At 46.9% G+C, this 14,490-nt stretch overlaps 2 protein-coding genes across 2 annotated transcripts in view; both read right to left on the bottom strand.

Moving 5' to 3' along the window:
• Window positions 1-2,330: 2,330 nt before the first annotated feature.
• Window positions 2,331-7,794, bottom strand: LOC135811433 (mucin-2-like). Its single transcript, XM_065324670.1, has 3 exons — window positions 7,580-7,794; window positions 5,979-6,479; window positions 2,331-5,136 (listed from the first exon to the last, which is right to left on the bottom strand). The coding sequence occupies exons 1-3, from the start codon at window positions 7,662-7,664 to the stop codon at window positions 3,161-3,163; spliced, it is 2,562 nt and encodes an 853-aa protein (XP_065180742.1). The 5' UTR covers window positions 7,665-7,794; the 3' UTR covers window positions 2,331-3,160.
• A 3,172-nt stretch (window positions 7,795-10,966) lies between these two features.
• Window positions 10,967-14,490, bottom strand: part of LOC135811432 (uncharacterized) — a 4,931-nt gene continuing 1,407 nt past the window's right edge. Inside the window, exon 2 of the mRNA XM_065324669.1 lies at window positions 10,967-13,727. Coding sequence (XP_065180741.1) covers window positions 11,605-13,727 — 2,123 coding nt within the window. The 3' untranslated portion in view covers window positions 10,967-11,604. The remainder of the gene's footprint in view (window positions 13,728-14,490) is intronic.

Genomic DNA, 14,490 nt, shown 5'->3' with positions numbered 1-14,490 from the left:
GGATTCGGATTTCCGCGAATGGCTAGTGTGAACTTGCTGTGTATGCGGAGGCTTGTTGTCGCCGGTCAACGGGACTGACTGCGCCCAGGCTCCATTCCGACGTGCGAAACAATGATGTAGGCGCAGCCTGCTTACTAGCGGTGATGATGCCAAGATTAAATAGTAATGAGTGATAAGGATCTCACGTCTAAATGAGACTTGCGCGTCTGGTTAGGGCTTGCCTAGTATTTTGAAGGTGATTTGGTTGATCTTTTGCATGGGCTTTTGCACTTGTTTGCAGGCTGGTAACAGTGTACCGTCCCAACAGTTCCCTTCAATGTTTTCTCGACGCACCTTGCTGCATTCAGACAAGGCTGGCAGATGATTGCAATGTTTCATAAACCATAGGCGCTAGGCATAGGAGTAGAGCCAGTAGGAGACGTTATCGATACTTCCATAGCATAGGATGTTTTGTGCAGTCAATAGTCTTCTATCCAGAATGCACACCATGTAACCTCTATCAGTGTCCAGGATTGTATCGACATGTTGTCCATTAATTAAGGGGGCAGCCTGGTCGTAAAATCCCTAAAACGTAGAATTTGTAAATTCATGTCGAGTGCTATATCAGTTGAAAGAGCATGAATAGCTGCAACATTTTGTCTCGATCTGACCAGCCGTTCAAGAGTTACCACCGGTATGGCCGAAAATGTGGCCTTGCATGCAAGGAAAGATTTTTTTGTTCCACGCTGTCATTTTTGGCAGCACTGTATTTAAATCTGGGCAGACCGTGTGCAACTTGTCGTATCATGGAAACACGCGAAAGTTTGCAGAATTTTGCTAGTCCAAAAAAGTCCAAAAAATCACGTTTTTAGCCATGTATTGGGCTGCACGTTCGCCCGCCTCCGTGCAGCAGGACTTTTGCCAGCACCCTCGTGACGTTGCAGATACAGTATGTGGCTTGATTCTTGTAGTTGACGTTGATTTAGTGACTTTGGCAAGTTTGAGTCGTGTCAAGAAGTCAGGTAGGATTCAGTACTAGGCAGTAGTGGAACGTGAGTGGTAGTCTTTGCCGATCTTTGAGGGTATCCTGGATTTGGTTTGCAGCGCTGTGGAAATGGCTTGCTGTGGAAGTCCCATCACTGGATGTTGTATCAAAGGTACGACCTCGTAGCACGTCCTAAACCTAAAAAATTCAAAAGTTGACTTGTGTCTGTGGGAGTCTGTGAGAGAACACCCACTCGTAGCCCTTTCCCAAAGGTGCTCTTTTAATTCACACTTAGTGCTTTTCGCGTCCCTCAAAATATGCTGAAAAAGTGCTCTTTTTTCAGTGAAAACAGGCAAAAAGTGCTTTTTTCATTGAAGCATAGCCTTGATACTTGTTCAGATATGAACTCAAGCTGAGAAACGAATACGCACTCTTTCATTTATGGGTCCACGAAAGGCAAAACAGGAAGTAAAGTTCAAAAAACCCACTTTTTACAGCATTGTGACACCGGGTACAAGCTTCACCAACTTGTTGCCCCCCCCAAAAAGCGGCGTGCCAACTTCCAAGGCCCATCGAGCACTCGGGAACTGTGATCGCATGCATGAGCAAACAGATTTTAGCACTTTTTCAGCTAAAAAAGCTCGAAAAGGGCGATATTCACCAAAAAACGCAATAAAGGGCGAAAGAAACGGGCTTTTCCAAAAAGGGCCAAAAAGGGCGAAAAAAGGGCAAGCACCTTTGGGAAAGGGCTACTCCCCAATGCCACGTCCACCCCCCCCCCCCCCACTGCCACCTCCTCCCCCCCCCCCCCACTGCCACCCCCCCCCCCCCAATGCCATCTCCACCCACCCCCCACTGCTATTTCCAATTTGGCTGGAGCTTTTCGAGAAATCTTTTCGGACTGATATTGCTCAGGTCCTTCCCGCAATAGGGCTTGAAAGTGATGACGTCAAAACGGCCAGGGAGTAGTAAGTTGACATCAGATTTCTATTTTGGATCCACTAAGGTGTGACTTTGCTATTGCCCCAGTATGTGGGTGCATAGCAACCCACTCATGTCGTATGCAGGGGTGACCTTTACTTCGCCACCAGTTGTAACCCCGCCCCCAGTAGCCAAATCAGTCAGTTTCACTGGCTACGTCACCTTGCTGTGAGTAAGACGGCTTGAAATGTGCTTGGATCCATACAAAAACTGGATCCAAGTGGATCCAGTTTTGAATTTTTGAAATTGTTGCTATGCTGTGACGTAGCACTTTCAAGCCCTATTACTATAGATTTTTAAGTAATTGGATAGCAAACGCCCAATTTCGAAATTTTTATGCACAAAGGGATCACAGATTTTATGTGGCATAGATGTTGGCCTAACGGTTTTTTTGAACTCACGCGTCTATATTAAACGCACTAAAATGGCGAAAGTTTGGCAAAAAAATCGTTAACAGAATATTATCAAACTGGCAGAAATTTGCTGATGAGTACATCTTGTCAAAAAAGGGCCGTGGTGTGCATGCCCTTATGAGGTGCTAGAGAGGCTAAATTTGGGTTCTGTCTTGTGCTTATTGTAGCATGGAAATCAATGTGTTTTACCATGTACCACAAAATTGAATTATGTCAAGTGAGAATTCAAGTCGGCAGGAAAAGCACGAGCTCCCACATAGGGAGCAACACATAATTACCGCAAAATAGAAGAAAAATCAATTGAATAACTTTTAAAACGGAAGAAGATTTGGTTGAATATCATCAAGGCCTATTTTGATGTGTTCGTCCATCGTTGGGGTAATTCTAATCCAGTAGAGTTAGATGTATGCATGATCCCTGTCCGTGATCTGGTACATGTATGTGAAAAGGCAATTTTCACAGAAAAATGAAATGCACAGAGATGGGTGTTGTGCAATTGTATGCTTCACAGATGCTATGGGAAAGGTAAAAGAAAGTTGGAAAAGAGCTCAACTGATGCATGTTTTAAATTTATAGCTGAGTTCACTACTATTCTCATTTTATTAAAGATAACTTGACCTGAGCAATGCGTTGACTTAGGCATTGTGCAATTGCATGCTTCTCAAATGTTGGGAGACAGGCAACAAAGTGTAGCAAAGAGCTCAACTTGTGCATTTATAGTTTATAGCCGAGTTGATTACTGTTCTTATTTTATGTTTACTCGACACACTGGCATTACTGCCAACACGTGGAGAGGGAACTGTTAGAGTTTGGAGACGCTTTTATCAGCGAGTGTTGGCTCATGTACGCCAGGCAGGCTGCTTCTTCGGTTGCTTTGCCGCTTTCCCGAGTCAGGTCCTCTTGTCATGGCAGTGAGCAGTGAATCATCATCGAGCGACACATTCATGTACTCATTGTCCCCCTCTAGGGATTTCCCGTTTTGCAGAAAGGCAATTGGGTTGACAATGACGTCATTGGTTGTTGTTGATGAGGTAATCACGTTGGCTGGTATGCCCGACCCTAGATCAATGAACTGTGGTGCGTCGTCTTCGAAACTCTGCTGCACGTGTAGCTGGGCCTGCTGTGCTGCGGTTGGTTCCTCCAGGGTTCCAGAGTGTGGCTGCGTGGCACGGGACATTGTCGGTGTTATTTCAACCATTTCGTATGCGTGAGGAGATGGTGGATTGGAACGTTTGAATGAGCGCTGCTGGGATTTTGTGCTAGAGTGGAGTTCGTTGGTGACGAAACGCGACAGTCGTGGCTTGCTATTCCCTGGCTCTGGCAAGATGTCTTCGTAGCTGGTACGTGTAACATCTGGGGTTTTGGTTTGCTGAAGTATTTCCCCTGGTGTGTCGTACGTTGTCAGCGATGGCGTTGCAGACGGTTTGCGTGTCTTTCGTGTGTCGGCAGGAAATTCCGTAACTAGCTCGTAACATGGTGTAGAGAGTGAGGATTGTCGTGATTGCTTGGTTTGAGGTGGTACCGTGGTACTGGGCGTACGCACTCTCACCACCACTTCGGCCGGGCACAGGTAGTCATTAGCTTCCGAGAGCTTTTCTCGAACTTCTATGCTGGTACGACGGGTCACTGGAATGCGCTTTTCTGGAGTTTCATCCACAGCGGACAGCAGCTCCGATGGCAGCAGATAGTCGGTCGGACATACGGAGAGACACGTGGCGGTACTGACGGCGGAAGAACGTCGCTGTACCTGTGCGCTGTCCATGTCACCAGAATTTAAGGTCTCTGGAGTGCAATATAATTCACTTTCCGTTGCTGCGATCATCCAGAAATCTTGTTGCCGACCATAGTCAGTGTTCGATTCAATCGATGCCGAGCGTGGACTGCGAAGCACTGCACGTTTTTCAGCCGCCGCGGATAGCTTTTCCTGGAGAAGTCGTTCTCTGGTCCCACCAGGACACTCCGCCGGTATCCCATGCTCCGGACTGGAGTCTGCCGTCGCTGTGTCCTCACTCACCCGCGGCATATTGTGAAGCACTCTTAGTCTTCTTGATCGCTGACTTCTTGGTGCTTGCCCTGTGTCTACGGTGTCATCAGTGCTGTGAGGTTCGGGTTGGTCTGGAGGTGACTGCTCACTGGGTTCGGAGAGTGATTCAAACCCCCCACCGCCTTCTGAGTTGTGACACAGGGTTGTTTCGTAGTGGTCAATATCCGTTCCACTTATGCGTCTCATGCCGAGTCCGGCAACCGACACGACTGAGGGCAGCTTGCGTTTCAACATGTTGATTGTTGTCTTGTTCTTTCTGCAGTGCAAGTAACAAACCAGCACCACCACACATGTGATAATGAGGAGAACTCCGGATGCAGCACCGATGTACGCGGCCGGCTGCGATATAGCCACATGTAGCGTAGGCGCTGCTGTGGATTCTACGGCTGAGGTAGACTGCTTGGATGGTGTCAATGTTATAGGTGGTGAGCCAGTCAGTGAGGCAGATTCTGTGCTGTTCCCTTCAGTGCTATAGCTCATTGCGGTAGAGTTGGTTTCCACTGAGGTTGTAGGTTTGATAGTAGGGACTGTAGTCGCTGTGGACGTGCTGGGCAGAGCAGATGTTACAGGTTCTGTTGTAGTAGACTGCACCATAGTAGTGGTTGGACAAGTGTACTTAGATGCAGTACCACAATAGTACTGGTAGGGAGTATTACCAGTTGCTCCTAACCCAGAACAGTTTTGATAGAGTGCCTGACAGTTGTCACATTTAGCATGGTCACACGCATCTGATGCTGCAGAACACACAAAGAGGCATAATGATCAGTACATGTACTTGATTTGGATATTAAAATGGAAGAAATCACGTGGAAACGAGTTATGGAGCAAGTTTTGTGCCCTGTTATCGCATTTTCTGACTGCTTATTATCTTGTTACTGTCGTGGATAGTTGCTTCATAACTCGTTTCAATGTGATTTCTTTTCTTTTAGTTATATTTACTGGCTCAGTAATGAGTATCGTGGCCTGGCACGAGGAAAACATGGATGCAGTGAATGGGATTTTCGGTCTTTGACCACTTGCTGGTGAGCTGATCTACTCACCTCCCACCGCTTCAGGAGCTGCATCTGCGCCTTGATCCTTGAAGGGTGGTGGCGTTCCTACGGATGCGGAAAACCCGGCTTCCAGCCGAGTCTCACGCGAACCGTGAATTTTTTTTAATGAGTATCCGAGTTAAATTTCCAGATTTCCAGTCAGAAACAGGATCATATTCAGCTCTAGTGGTAATCCCTAGAAGAGAAAAAAACACTGGAGATAGTGTGTGCGCCAGGGAGTTGTAGCATACACGACACGAGATCATAGAACCCCGAAACAGTATGGGATTCAATTCTGGATTCGGAGGTTCTACGTGATCCGTGGTCCATACAGCTCATGGTTCCAATCGCAGCCTTGACCTGACTCCGAGCATGCCCAGACAAGGGAGACCATTTGCGCCCCAAGGGCAACTGTAACAGGTAGCTTGGATCATAACCCACATCATTCCTTTAGCGTGACAGTCGTCTGCGTCCTTTCCCCCCGCCCCCCCCCCCCCACCCTGTACCCACTGACTCCATGGCCCAGATGAATGACTGGCACTCACCACGGATGGTCATCGTGACAAGAGGTTCCGACGCATTCGACTGGGAATACGTCTGTAAGACATCTGGTGCACTGCCATTTGGCAAGAACCATGTGACTTCCATTGGTTTAGCTTTTGTTTTCAACTGGCAGTTAGGTCCAAGACTCATTCCAATAATATAGGCTGCAGTAACGCTCATCATGTAGTCGTCAAGGTGCACTCCAGTCCATGATGCCATGTCCGCCGTATAGTTACTAGGTGGAATTCTTTTAGAGGCAATCTGATACCCTTTACCAGTGAATTCATTGAATAGCACCAACGTTATGTTGCAACGAGATCTAAGCCCTCCTGCAGTTAGATCAATCTGCACAAATGGACAGCTGCCGTAGAAGGATATGTTCGGGAAAGGGATAATTGTGCGTGGATCCTGAAGTGATCCAGCACCAATCGCCTCTTTCAGCTTATCATGATTATGAATGATCAGATTTGCTGTAGTTTGTGATGATCTGCATGCTGATGACCCTGCAATTTGGAGAGAAACGCATTGCAATATTCCCACCCAAAATACACGCACGCGCACATTTATGCACATATGCAAGCACACGAAAGAACGCACACACGCACATAAAACACAACGTGCAGCAGTAGTATTAGTTCTTGCTCAGCGCTAGAAAGAGTGGCCAAGTAGGTAGAAGGCACTGAGATCAAGCGCCGAAGGATGCTTTAGTAGCAGTAGACTGTCTGTAGTAGGGTAGGGAAGATAATAGGGCTTGAAAATGATGACGTCAAAATGGCCAGGGAGTACTGTAATAGTAAGTTGACATCAGATTTCTACTTTTGGATCCACTAAGGTGTGACTACTTGGTAGTTTTTGCCATTGCCTCAGTATGTGGGTGCATAGCAACCCACTCATGTCGTATGCAGGTGTGACTTTTACTTCGCCACCAGTTGTCACCCCACCCCCAGTAGCCAAATCAGTCAGTTTCACTGGCTACATCGCCTTGCTGTGAGTAAGACCGTTTGAATTGTGCTTGGATCCATACAAAAACTGGATCCAGTTTTTGATTTTTTAAATTGTTGCTATGCTGTGACGTAGCACTTTCAAGCTCTATTGACCGACAAGCTTTGCCATTATGTAGCCACCATTGAATGGCACCGCCACTCTGCATGCACCCAGTCCACTCGGCTTGTACCTTGTAGATCTACAAGTACATCACCGTAGCGAAGACAGTTCCGTATCGACATAGATATTGTCTACACCTCCAGACAGCAACAGTTTGGCTTCAGTAGAGCTCGTGAATAGGGTTGTGAGATACAAGCACATACACCTTCCTAGATGAGGTTTACATGTAGGTGGGTGTAATTACACACTGTCTACATAGAATAAGCATAGACGTCCTGAATGAAATTCCAGCGGATCTCTTCTCTGTGTTTGTCTGTGCTGTAAAAGTACTTTAAAACAGGATGGGGATATCATTGCATGCCGGCAGCATATGTACCAAGACAATACTGCAATGCAAATGGCTGGCATTATAACGTCATCGTACAAAGTAGCGTGTTGAGTGCACTAGTGGTGCAGAGATGTTGGTGGGGTCAGGTCTAATCTACAAGTATGATCTTACCTATCGGCGTTGCTCCAGTGTTAGGCGGTGGTGTTTCTCCGAGAACACCTCTGATCAACACCATTATCAGTACAGCGTTCTTCATTTTCACAACTAGCTCCTGTACCTATCGTTCAAGAAACCGACATAGGAGGTAACCGTTGTTAGTTTGTATCACGTATGGAGAAATTCTACCGAAAACTACCTGCCAAAATGTCAGTTCAAGATCGTACTAGCACTGTTCTAGCGATTGTAGAGCCAAGTGAAGTTGCCAGGATCTAGGAGGCCGCGAATGGCTAGTGTGAACTTTACTTGCCGTGTGTGTGGAGGTTAGTTGTCGCCCTGCGGGCAGGTGGTTTCATTGTGACGTGTGAAACAATACTGCAGGAGCGACCTGCTTGTTAGCGATGATGATGCCAAGATCTAGTCCTGAGTGATAAGGAACTCACGTCTAAATGAGACTTGCGCTTCTGGTTAGGGCTTGCCTAATACTAGTCTACGAGTGATTCTGGTCTATCTCTTCTCTTTTTTCGTTTTGCATGGGTTTTCGCAGACTGTTCGCAGTGTCAGCAGTTGTTGGTGTTGTTGTTGCAAAACAAGACTGTTCGCAGTGTCAACAGTTCCGTTCAACGTTTTCTCCACGCACCTTGTCGCATTCAGACAAGGCTGGCGGATGATTGCATGCGATTTTATTTCCCATTGTTAAAACAATAGGAGAAGAGCAAGTAATGGAAGTTATCGATACTTCCATAGGATGTTTTGTGCAGTCAATCGTAATGCACACCATGTAGCCTCTACCAGTGTCCAGGATTGTATCGACATGCATGTTGTCCATTAGCTCTTGGCTGAAAATTCTTTATAAATGTCAGCTTATGCTTCCTATGCATTGGAAACCGCAGAACCATACAATCACAAAGCATCCAGTGGACAATTCCCGATTACCAGTAATTATGTTCCTCTTCCTCGTGGAGCATACGAAGCGTGCAATAGCAAGGGACACAATCCGCTAATGGCTATTCCATGTACTTATTGGTGAGAGTCGAGACAGTATTCGCGAAGCAGCTGCACGGCACCAATCACGGGGAGGAATTCTGGTGCACATGTCAGTAGGGTGTGCGGATAATGCTCGAAAAGGTGGCAGATTCTTCTCGAAAAGCAGTGAAATTGGCAGAACCATACAAACCTTATGGCGGGCAATTCCTCAAACTCTGCTCCATTTCTTTATCCACATACCAAACATGAATGAAACTTACCAGAAAAAGTACCGAATTCTGCCAATTTTTCTGCCGGCATTATCCGCATATGCCTGCACATGTCATCGCTCTGTACCTTCATACATGTATAGAAAGACTGGCGTGTCTCTGTGTCTCTCCGGACTCAGCACATGTACATGATTGTACTGTATATGCCAGCCTTTGGCCTGAATTTGGGAGTGGGTAGCCATTTCATTATCAACTCTATTCCGTTCCAAATCGGCTGTAACGTTTCAAGTTAATTTTGATAATTTTAAAAATCGACAATTGCCAGAGTTCGAGGTTAACCCAAGGAGTGTAAAATTGCGATAGTTCACATTTCAATGTACACGTTTATCGCAACCCAGCCTGCTTGCATGGCATTAAATTTATGGTCATCGCAGGGTTATGAACCTTTGCCTGCCTCGGAGTAAAGCATGTCGTAGCCTCTTGGCAGGCTAGACGTCCCTAGACTCGGCTATGTTTGTTTGAAGTTTTAGTGTTTGAAGTTTTATTTTACATCGCAAACCAAACGGATGTGACCGCAGTGTAGCTCTCTGTCCGTTGACGGCGACGCACGTTCGTTCAGCTGAAAGATTCACTAATATCCTCACTTTCTGACATGCTTTGACCGTTGCCTCGTAGTCAGCTAAATGTGGCCACGTGATTTGTACTGCACAGGACGCACATGGCATTATGCAGTGAGCTCAAAGCACAAGACAAGCTATAATACAGAACTCAGGAGATTCGCAAGCCACTGCTAACCCGTTCAGCCGCGACCGTCACATGCAGTGACGTGTTTGGTCTTCCGGACAGATTGCCAACAGATATACGGGACGGGGAAGCTACTTCGCTGCAAGTGGAACTGTTCATGTGAAAAGTGATACTGTCCGGTCTTGTAGAGGACAGACATGGACTGACGCTACTCCAGCATGCATCCGGTGGGCTCAGGTCACTTAGATAGGGGTTTTAGACGCGCATATATGTACATGTACAGTCATGTACACCGCACAAAAGATAGGGAGAGAGAGAGAGAGAGAGAGAGAGAGAGAGAGAGAGAGAGAGAGAGTATTGCTCAGGATTCACCCTACAGAACTATAGCATGAAGTCCAGGGAGTCGTCCCAGACTTCACAGGGGAATTGTGTTCGACGTAATTGCTCCCCCTTCTGCTCCTTGAACAGTCCGCTTTCGCATGTTGTTTTCAGACACCAGCAATTATATTCTGTTGAGGAAAGTTAACCACGGTCACTATGTAATAGCAGAGATATTGTTTGTTTCTTTTATTTGAATTCGTTTAGAGCACAGGCAATTCTGCCTTCTCACCAGCGGAAAAACCTCCGGTTCCTGCTAAGAACGAATATAATATTATGAGAGAAGGAAATATTAAAAAGAATCATAACATGATAATTCCAAAGCACAAAGTGTGTATATAATTCAAATGTGTGTGTGTATGTGTAAGCATGCAGTGAAGAACACACAGTGAAAACATGCAGTAATGTGTAGGGATGCCGAGCAAGGAAGGAGCGCGATTAACACTGGTTACAAATTACAATTATGCCATCGAATCACGCAGGCTGGCTTCATCCATGGCAACCGCTCGCCATGGAATACGTCACATTTCGTATTGCTCTTCCTCGACACTGCTAGTGCAATGGGAACGTAATGGAGTGGTCCGAGCAGACCTCTACGTCAATATTAATCATATTTCGGACCTAGCTGTCTAGCTCTACTGGCTTCAGTGGTATTCATTGCATGTTGACACGGTAGCGCGGACACGAACGTGTGGGGAAACCACGCGCGCAGGAAGCAGGGCCTAACTACTTAGCGCCTATCCCTCGGTGCAGTTAACATGTACGGACCTGGTATCTTGTACAGGCAGAGTAAGCGCAAAGCAGGGGGTCGTGAAAGCCGTTTCTGATTACACGTAGTGCTCATGCAGTGAAATATGTGCATTTAAAATATGCATGCGAGTCTGATCCAATTCTCCCACCCCACCAACACCAGCACCACCAGCACCCTCGCCACCACCACCCCTATCACCACCAGCACCGCCACCATGACTATGCTATGTTCTAGGTTTACGAACATGAGCAACATGTTGCCAAAAGGTCGGTCAAAAATATTATAAAAGTGTTCTGGGTACATTACCAAAACTGGAAGATGTTCGGCTTCCGGATGCTCTCAGAAGCTTCTGCAACCTTTGTGAAGCTTGCACGTCGCTATTAGGTGCTACAATGTGCAAAGTTGGGTTATGGCTTGTGCTTATCCTAGCATGGAAACAAACAGGTAATATGCCATCCTCACAAAGAGAGAAAGCAAGAGGATAACGTCAAGTGTAAAATGGGATTGAATACGATCAAGGCCTATTTTAAAGTCTGTGTCGATCGTGGCGGTAATTACATTGCAATGGAGTTAGGTGCAGGCGAAATTCTTGTGGGTGATCTGGCATGTGAACAGGTCTATTTCACGGAACAATGCACGGATCTGGGTGTAATGCAATCACAGATGCTTCACAGATGCTGTCGGAAAGGCAAAAAGTTGGGAAGGAGCTCAACTGATGCATTTTCTTGTTTAATATACAATGTAGCTGATTTTACTACTATTGTCAATTTGTACGGGTAACTTGAACAGAGCAATAAAAGGTGTCAGGCGTTTTGGAAAAAGCATACTTCACAAATTGTGCCAGAAAGGCAATAAAGTTTAGCAAAGGGCTCAACTTGTGCATTTGACGTTCATGGCTGAGTTGATAACTGTTCTCTTTTTAGGATTGCAGGACACACTGGCATTACTGCAACCATGGGGAGAGGGAACTGTTAGAGCTTGGAGACGGATTTATCAGCGGGTTTTGGCTCATGTGCACCGGGTAAGCTGCTTTGACGTTTTACCGATCCGCGTCCTCTAGGCGGTGAATTGCCATCGAGCGACACATTGATGTACTCATTATCTCTCTTTAGTGATGTCCCGTCTTGCAGAAAGGCAATTGGGTTGACGACGACGTCGCTGGTTACCGTTGATGACGTAGTTACCCTGGCTGGTATGCCCGACCCTAGGTCTATGAACTGTGGGGCGTTGTCGTCATAGCTCTGTTGTACGTGTAGCTCGGACTGCGGTGCTGTGGGGACTTCATCAAGAGTTCCACTAGAGGGTGACTGAGTGGTACGTTGCATTGTCGGTGTTATTTCAACCATTTCGTATGCGCGAGGATATTGTGGACTGGAAAGGTTGAATGAGCTCTGCTGGGACTTCGCGCTTGCCTGATATTTGGTGGCAAAGAAGCGTGACGGTTGTGGCTTACGGTTCTCGGGCTCTGGCATGACGTCCTCATAATTGACACGTGCAACATCTAGCGGTTTGGTGTGCTGAAGTATCTCCTCTGGTGTGTCGTACATTGTCAGCGATGGTGTTGCAGACGGTTTGCGTGTCTTTCGTGTGTCGGCCGGAAATTCCGTGACTAGCTCGTAACAAGGTGCAGACAGTGAGGATTTTTTTGATTGCATGCCTTGAGGTGGGACTGTGGTACTGGGCGTACGAACTCTCACCACCACTTCGGCCGGATGTAGGTAGTCATTGGCCTCCGAGAGCTTTTCTCGAACTGCTATGCTTGTGCGACGAGTCAGTGGAATGTAATCTTCCGGAGTTTCCTCCACGAGGGACAGCAGCTCTGGCGGCGGAGGATTGTCGCTTGGACAAATTGATAGACAAGTGCTGGCAGTGACAGTGGAAACTCGCCGCTGTACCTGTTCACTGTCCGTATCAGCGGAATTTAAGCTCTCTGCAGTGCCATACGATTCGTTCTCCGTGCTTCCTGCAATCCAGATATCCTGTTGGCGGTCATAGTCAGTGTTCGAGTCCGCCGACACCGAGTGTGGACTGAGAAGCAAGGCGTGCTGTCCAGCTGACGCGCATGGCTTTGCCTTGAGGCACTCTGCTGATATCTCATGCTCCGGGCTGGAGTCTGCCGTGGCTGTGTCCTCACTCACCCGAGGCATATTGTGAAGCGCTTTTAGTCTTCTTGATCGCGGACTTCTTGCTGTTTGCCCTGCGTTCACAGTGTCATCAGTGCTGTGAGGCTCTACTAGTTCGGGCGGTGACTGCTCATTGGGTTCAGAGAGTGATTCAAATCCCTCACCGTCTTCTGAGTTGCGACACAGAGTTGTTTCGTAGTGGTTAATATCTGTGCCACTTCTGCGACTCACGCCAAGTCCGGCAACAGACAAATTTGAGGGCAGCTTGCGTTTCACCAGGTTGAGTGTTTGCCTGTTCTTTCTGCAGTGCCAGCAACAAGCTACTACCACCACACATGCTATGATGAAGAGAACACCGGATGCAGCACCAATATACACTGGCTGCTGCCATATAGCTAGCTTTGGGGCTTCAGCGGAGTCCATGGCTGAGGTCGATGGTGGTGTTGCAGTCTGAGAGGTTGCTGTAGTGGAGACAGTGGAGGATGTTGTAGTTGCAGTTTCGTCAGGAGTGGGACCCGTACTGGTGTTCTGTGATGCTGTTGTAGTAGAATTTTGTTCGCTTTCCTGCGATTGATTGGTCAGCCCTGGTTCAGATTCGGAGTATTGACTCGTTGATGCACTATCACTACTGTTGCTAGAGTTTGTTGTTTCTGCTGCACTTGTGTTATAGATCTCACTCGTTGCGGATTGATTACCCTCAAATTCGGTCCCATTGGTTCCCACTGTGGTTTGGGGTTTGTCCGTCGCATTCTGCGAAAAGTTTGAGGGCAGGGACATGGAAAACATAGAGCCAGTCGGTTGAGCAGATGTATTGGTTCGTGTAGTAGTAGTAGACTGCACCATAGTAGCCGTTGGACAAGTGTAGTTTGATGCAGTACCACAATAGTATTTATCACTTGCTCCTAATACAGGACAGCTTTGATAGAGCGTTTGACAGTTGTCACATTTAGCTTGGTCGCACGCATCTGATGCTGCAGAACACACAAAGAGGCCTTACGATCAGTACTTGATTTGGAGTGTTTTCTGTTTCTTTTTTTTGCTGGATCGTGCCTGTAGGAGCCTGGCCAGTGAGTGCATGCCGTGGTGGTGGGAATACTATCTTATCAGGAGTATGGTACGCATTTTTATAGAGGATACCATAGACTACATGTACATCCTAAATAGTGTTTGATGGTAGGTCAGGAGAGACATTAGTATTGGGGAAACAACCGCTATGGGTAGAGATAGGCACACAATCGACTTCACCAGGAAAAGGAACTGGGAAAGAGACTCTGCGACTCTGTATGTAACCTAGACATGCACACGAAGACTGTCGTTTGTAGCATCTGGATCTAACACTTGTAGCAATTCAGAGTTGATAAACAGGCAGGAAAAGTGGCGAGGAGCAGCCGGGGTCGAGGCATTTATATTCTCTGCACATCTCGTTCAAAATTCTCAGGTGTCATTTATTTTGGCGACAGGAAAAGGTCCACGCCGAGTGCAGCCAATGTTTTTAGGGGATTTGTTAGCTCTATACGATTGCAAGAAACTTCGAATTCAATGCAATCAGTCAAGGGAAGTGAACTGCCTGAAAATCGAAAATTCCAAACCCACCAGGACTCGAACCTGGGACCTTGCTTGTCATAGGCAACGCTTTAACAATCCTGAGCTACAGGACCAGGCATAACCTAGCGACCCTGCTGAAGGTGTCACTCCACTCGCAGTTCCCAACATCCAACCACACATCCTGATGCT

This window comes from Sycon ciliatum, chromosome 3 (assembly GCF_964019385.1).
Source record: "Sycon ciliatum chromosome 3, ocSycCili1.1, whole genome shotgun sequence".
NCBI classification, from domain to species: Eukaryota; Metazoa; Porifera; class Calcarea; order Leucosolenida; family Sycettidae; genus Sycon; species Sycon ciliatum.
Note: the sequence above shows the minus strand (reverse complement) of the source record. Positions and strands in the feature narration are given on the sequence as shown.

What these genes read in the sequence shown, in the direction of transcription:
- LOC135811433 (XM_065324670.1), bottom strand. Translation starts at nt 7,664, where the DNA reads ATGAAGAACGCTGTACTGATAATGGTGTTGATCAGAGGTGTTCTCGGA. An exon ending in CACTGGAGCAACGCCGATAG is followed by an intron (nt 6,480 to 7,579) that starts GTAAGATCATAC and finishes TCCAAATTGCAG; the next exon opens with GGTCATCAGCATGCAGATCA. An exon ending in TGTCACGATGACCATCCGTG is followed by an intron (nt 5,137 to 5,978) that starts GTGAGTGCCAGT and finishes TGTGTTCTGCAG; the next exon opens with CATCAGATGCGTGTGACCAT.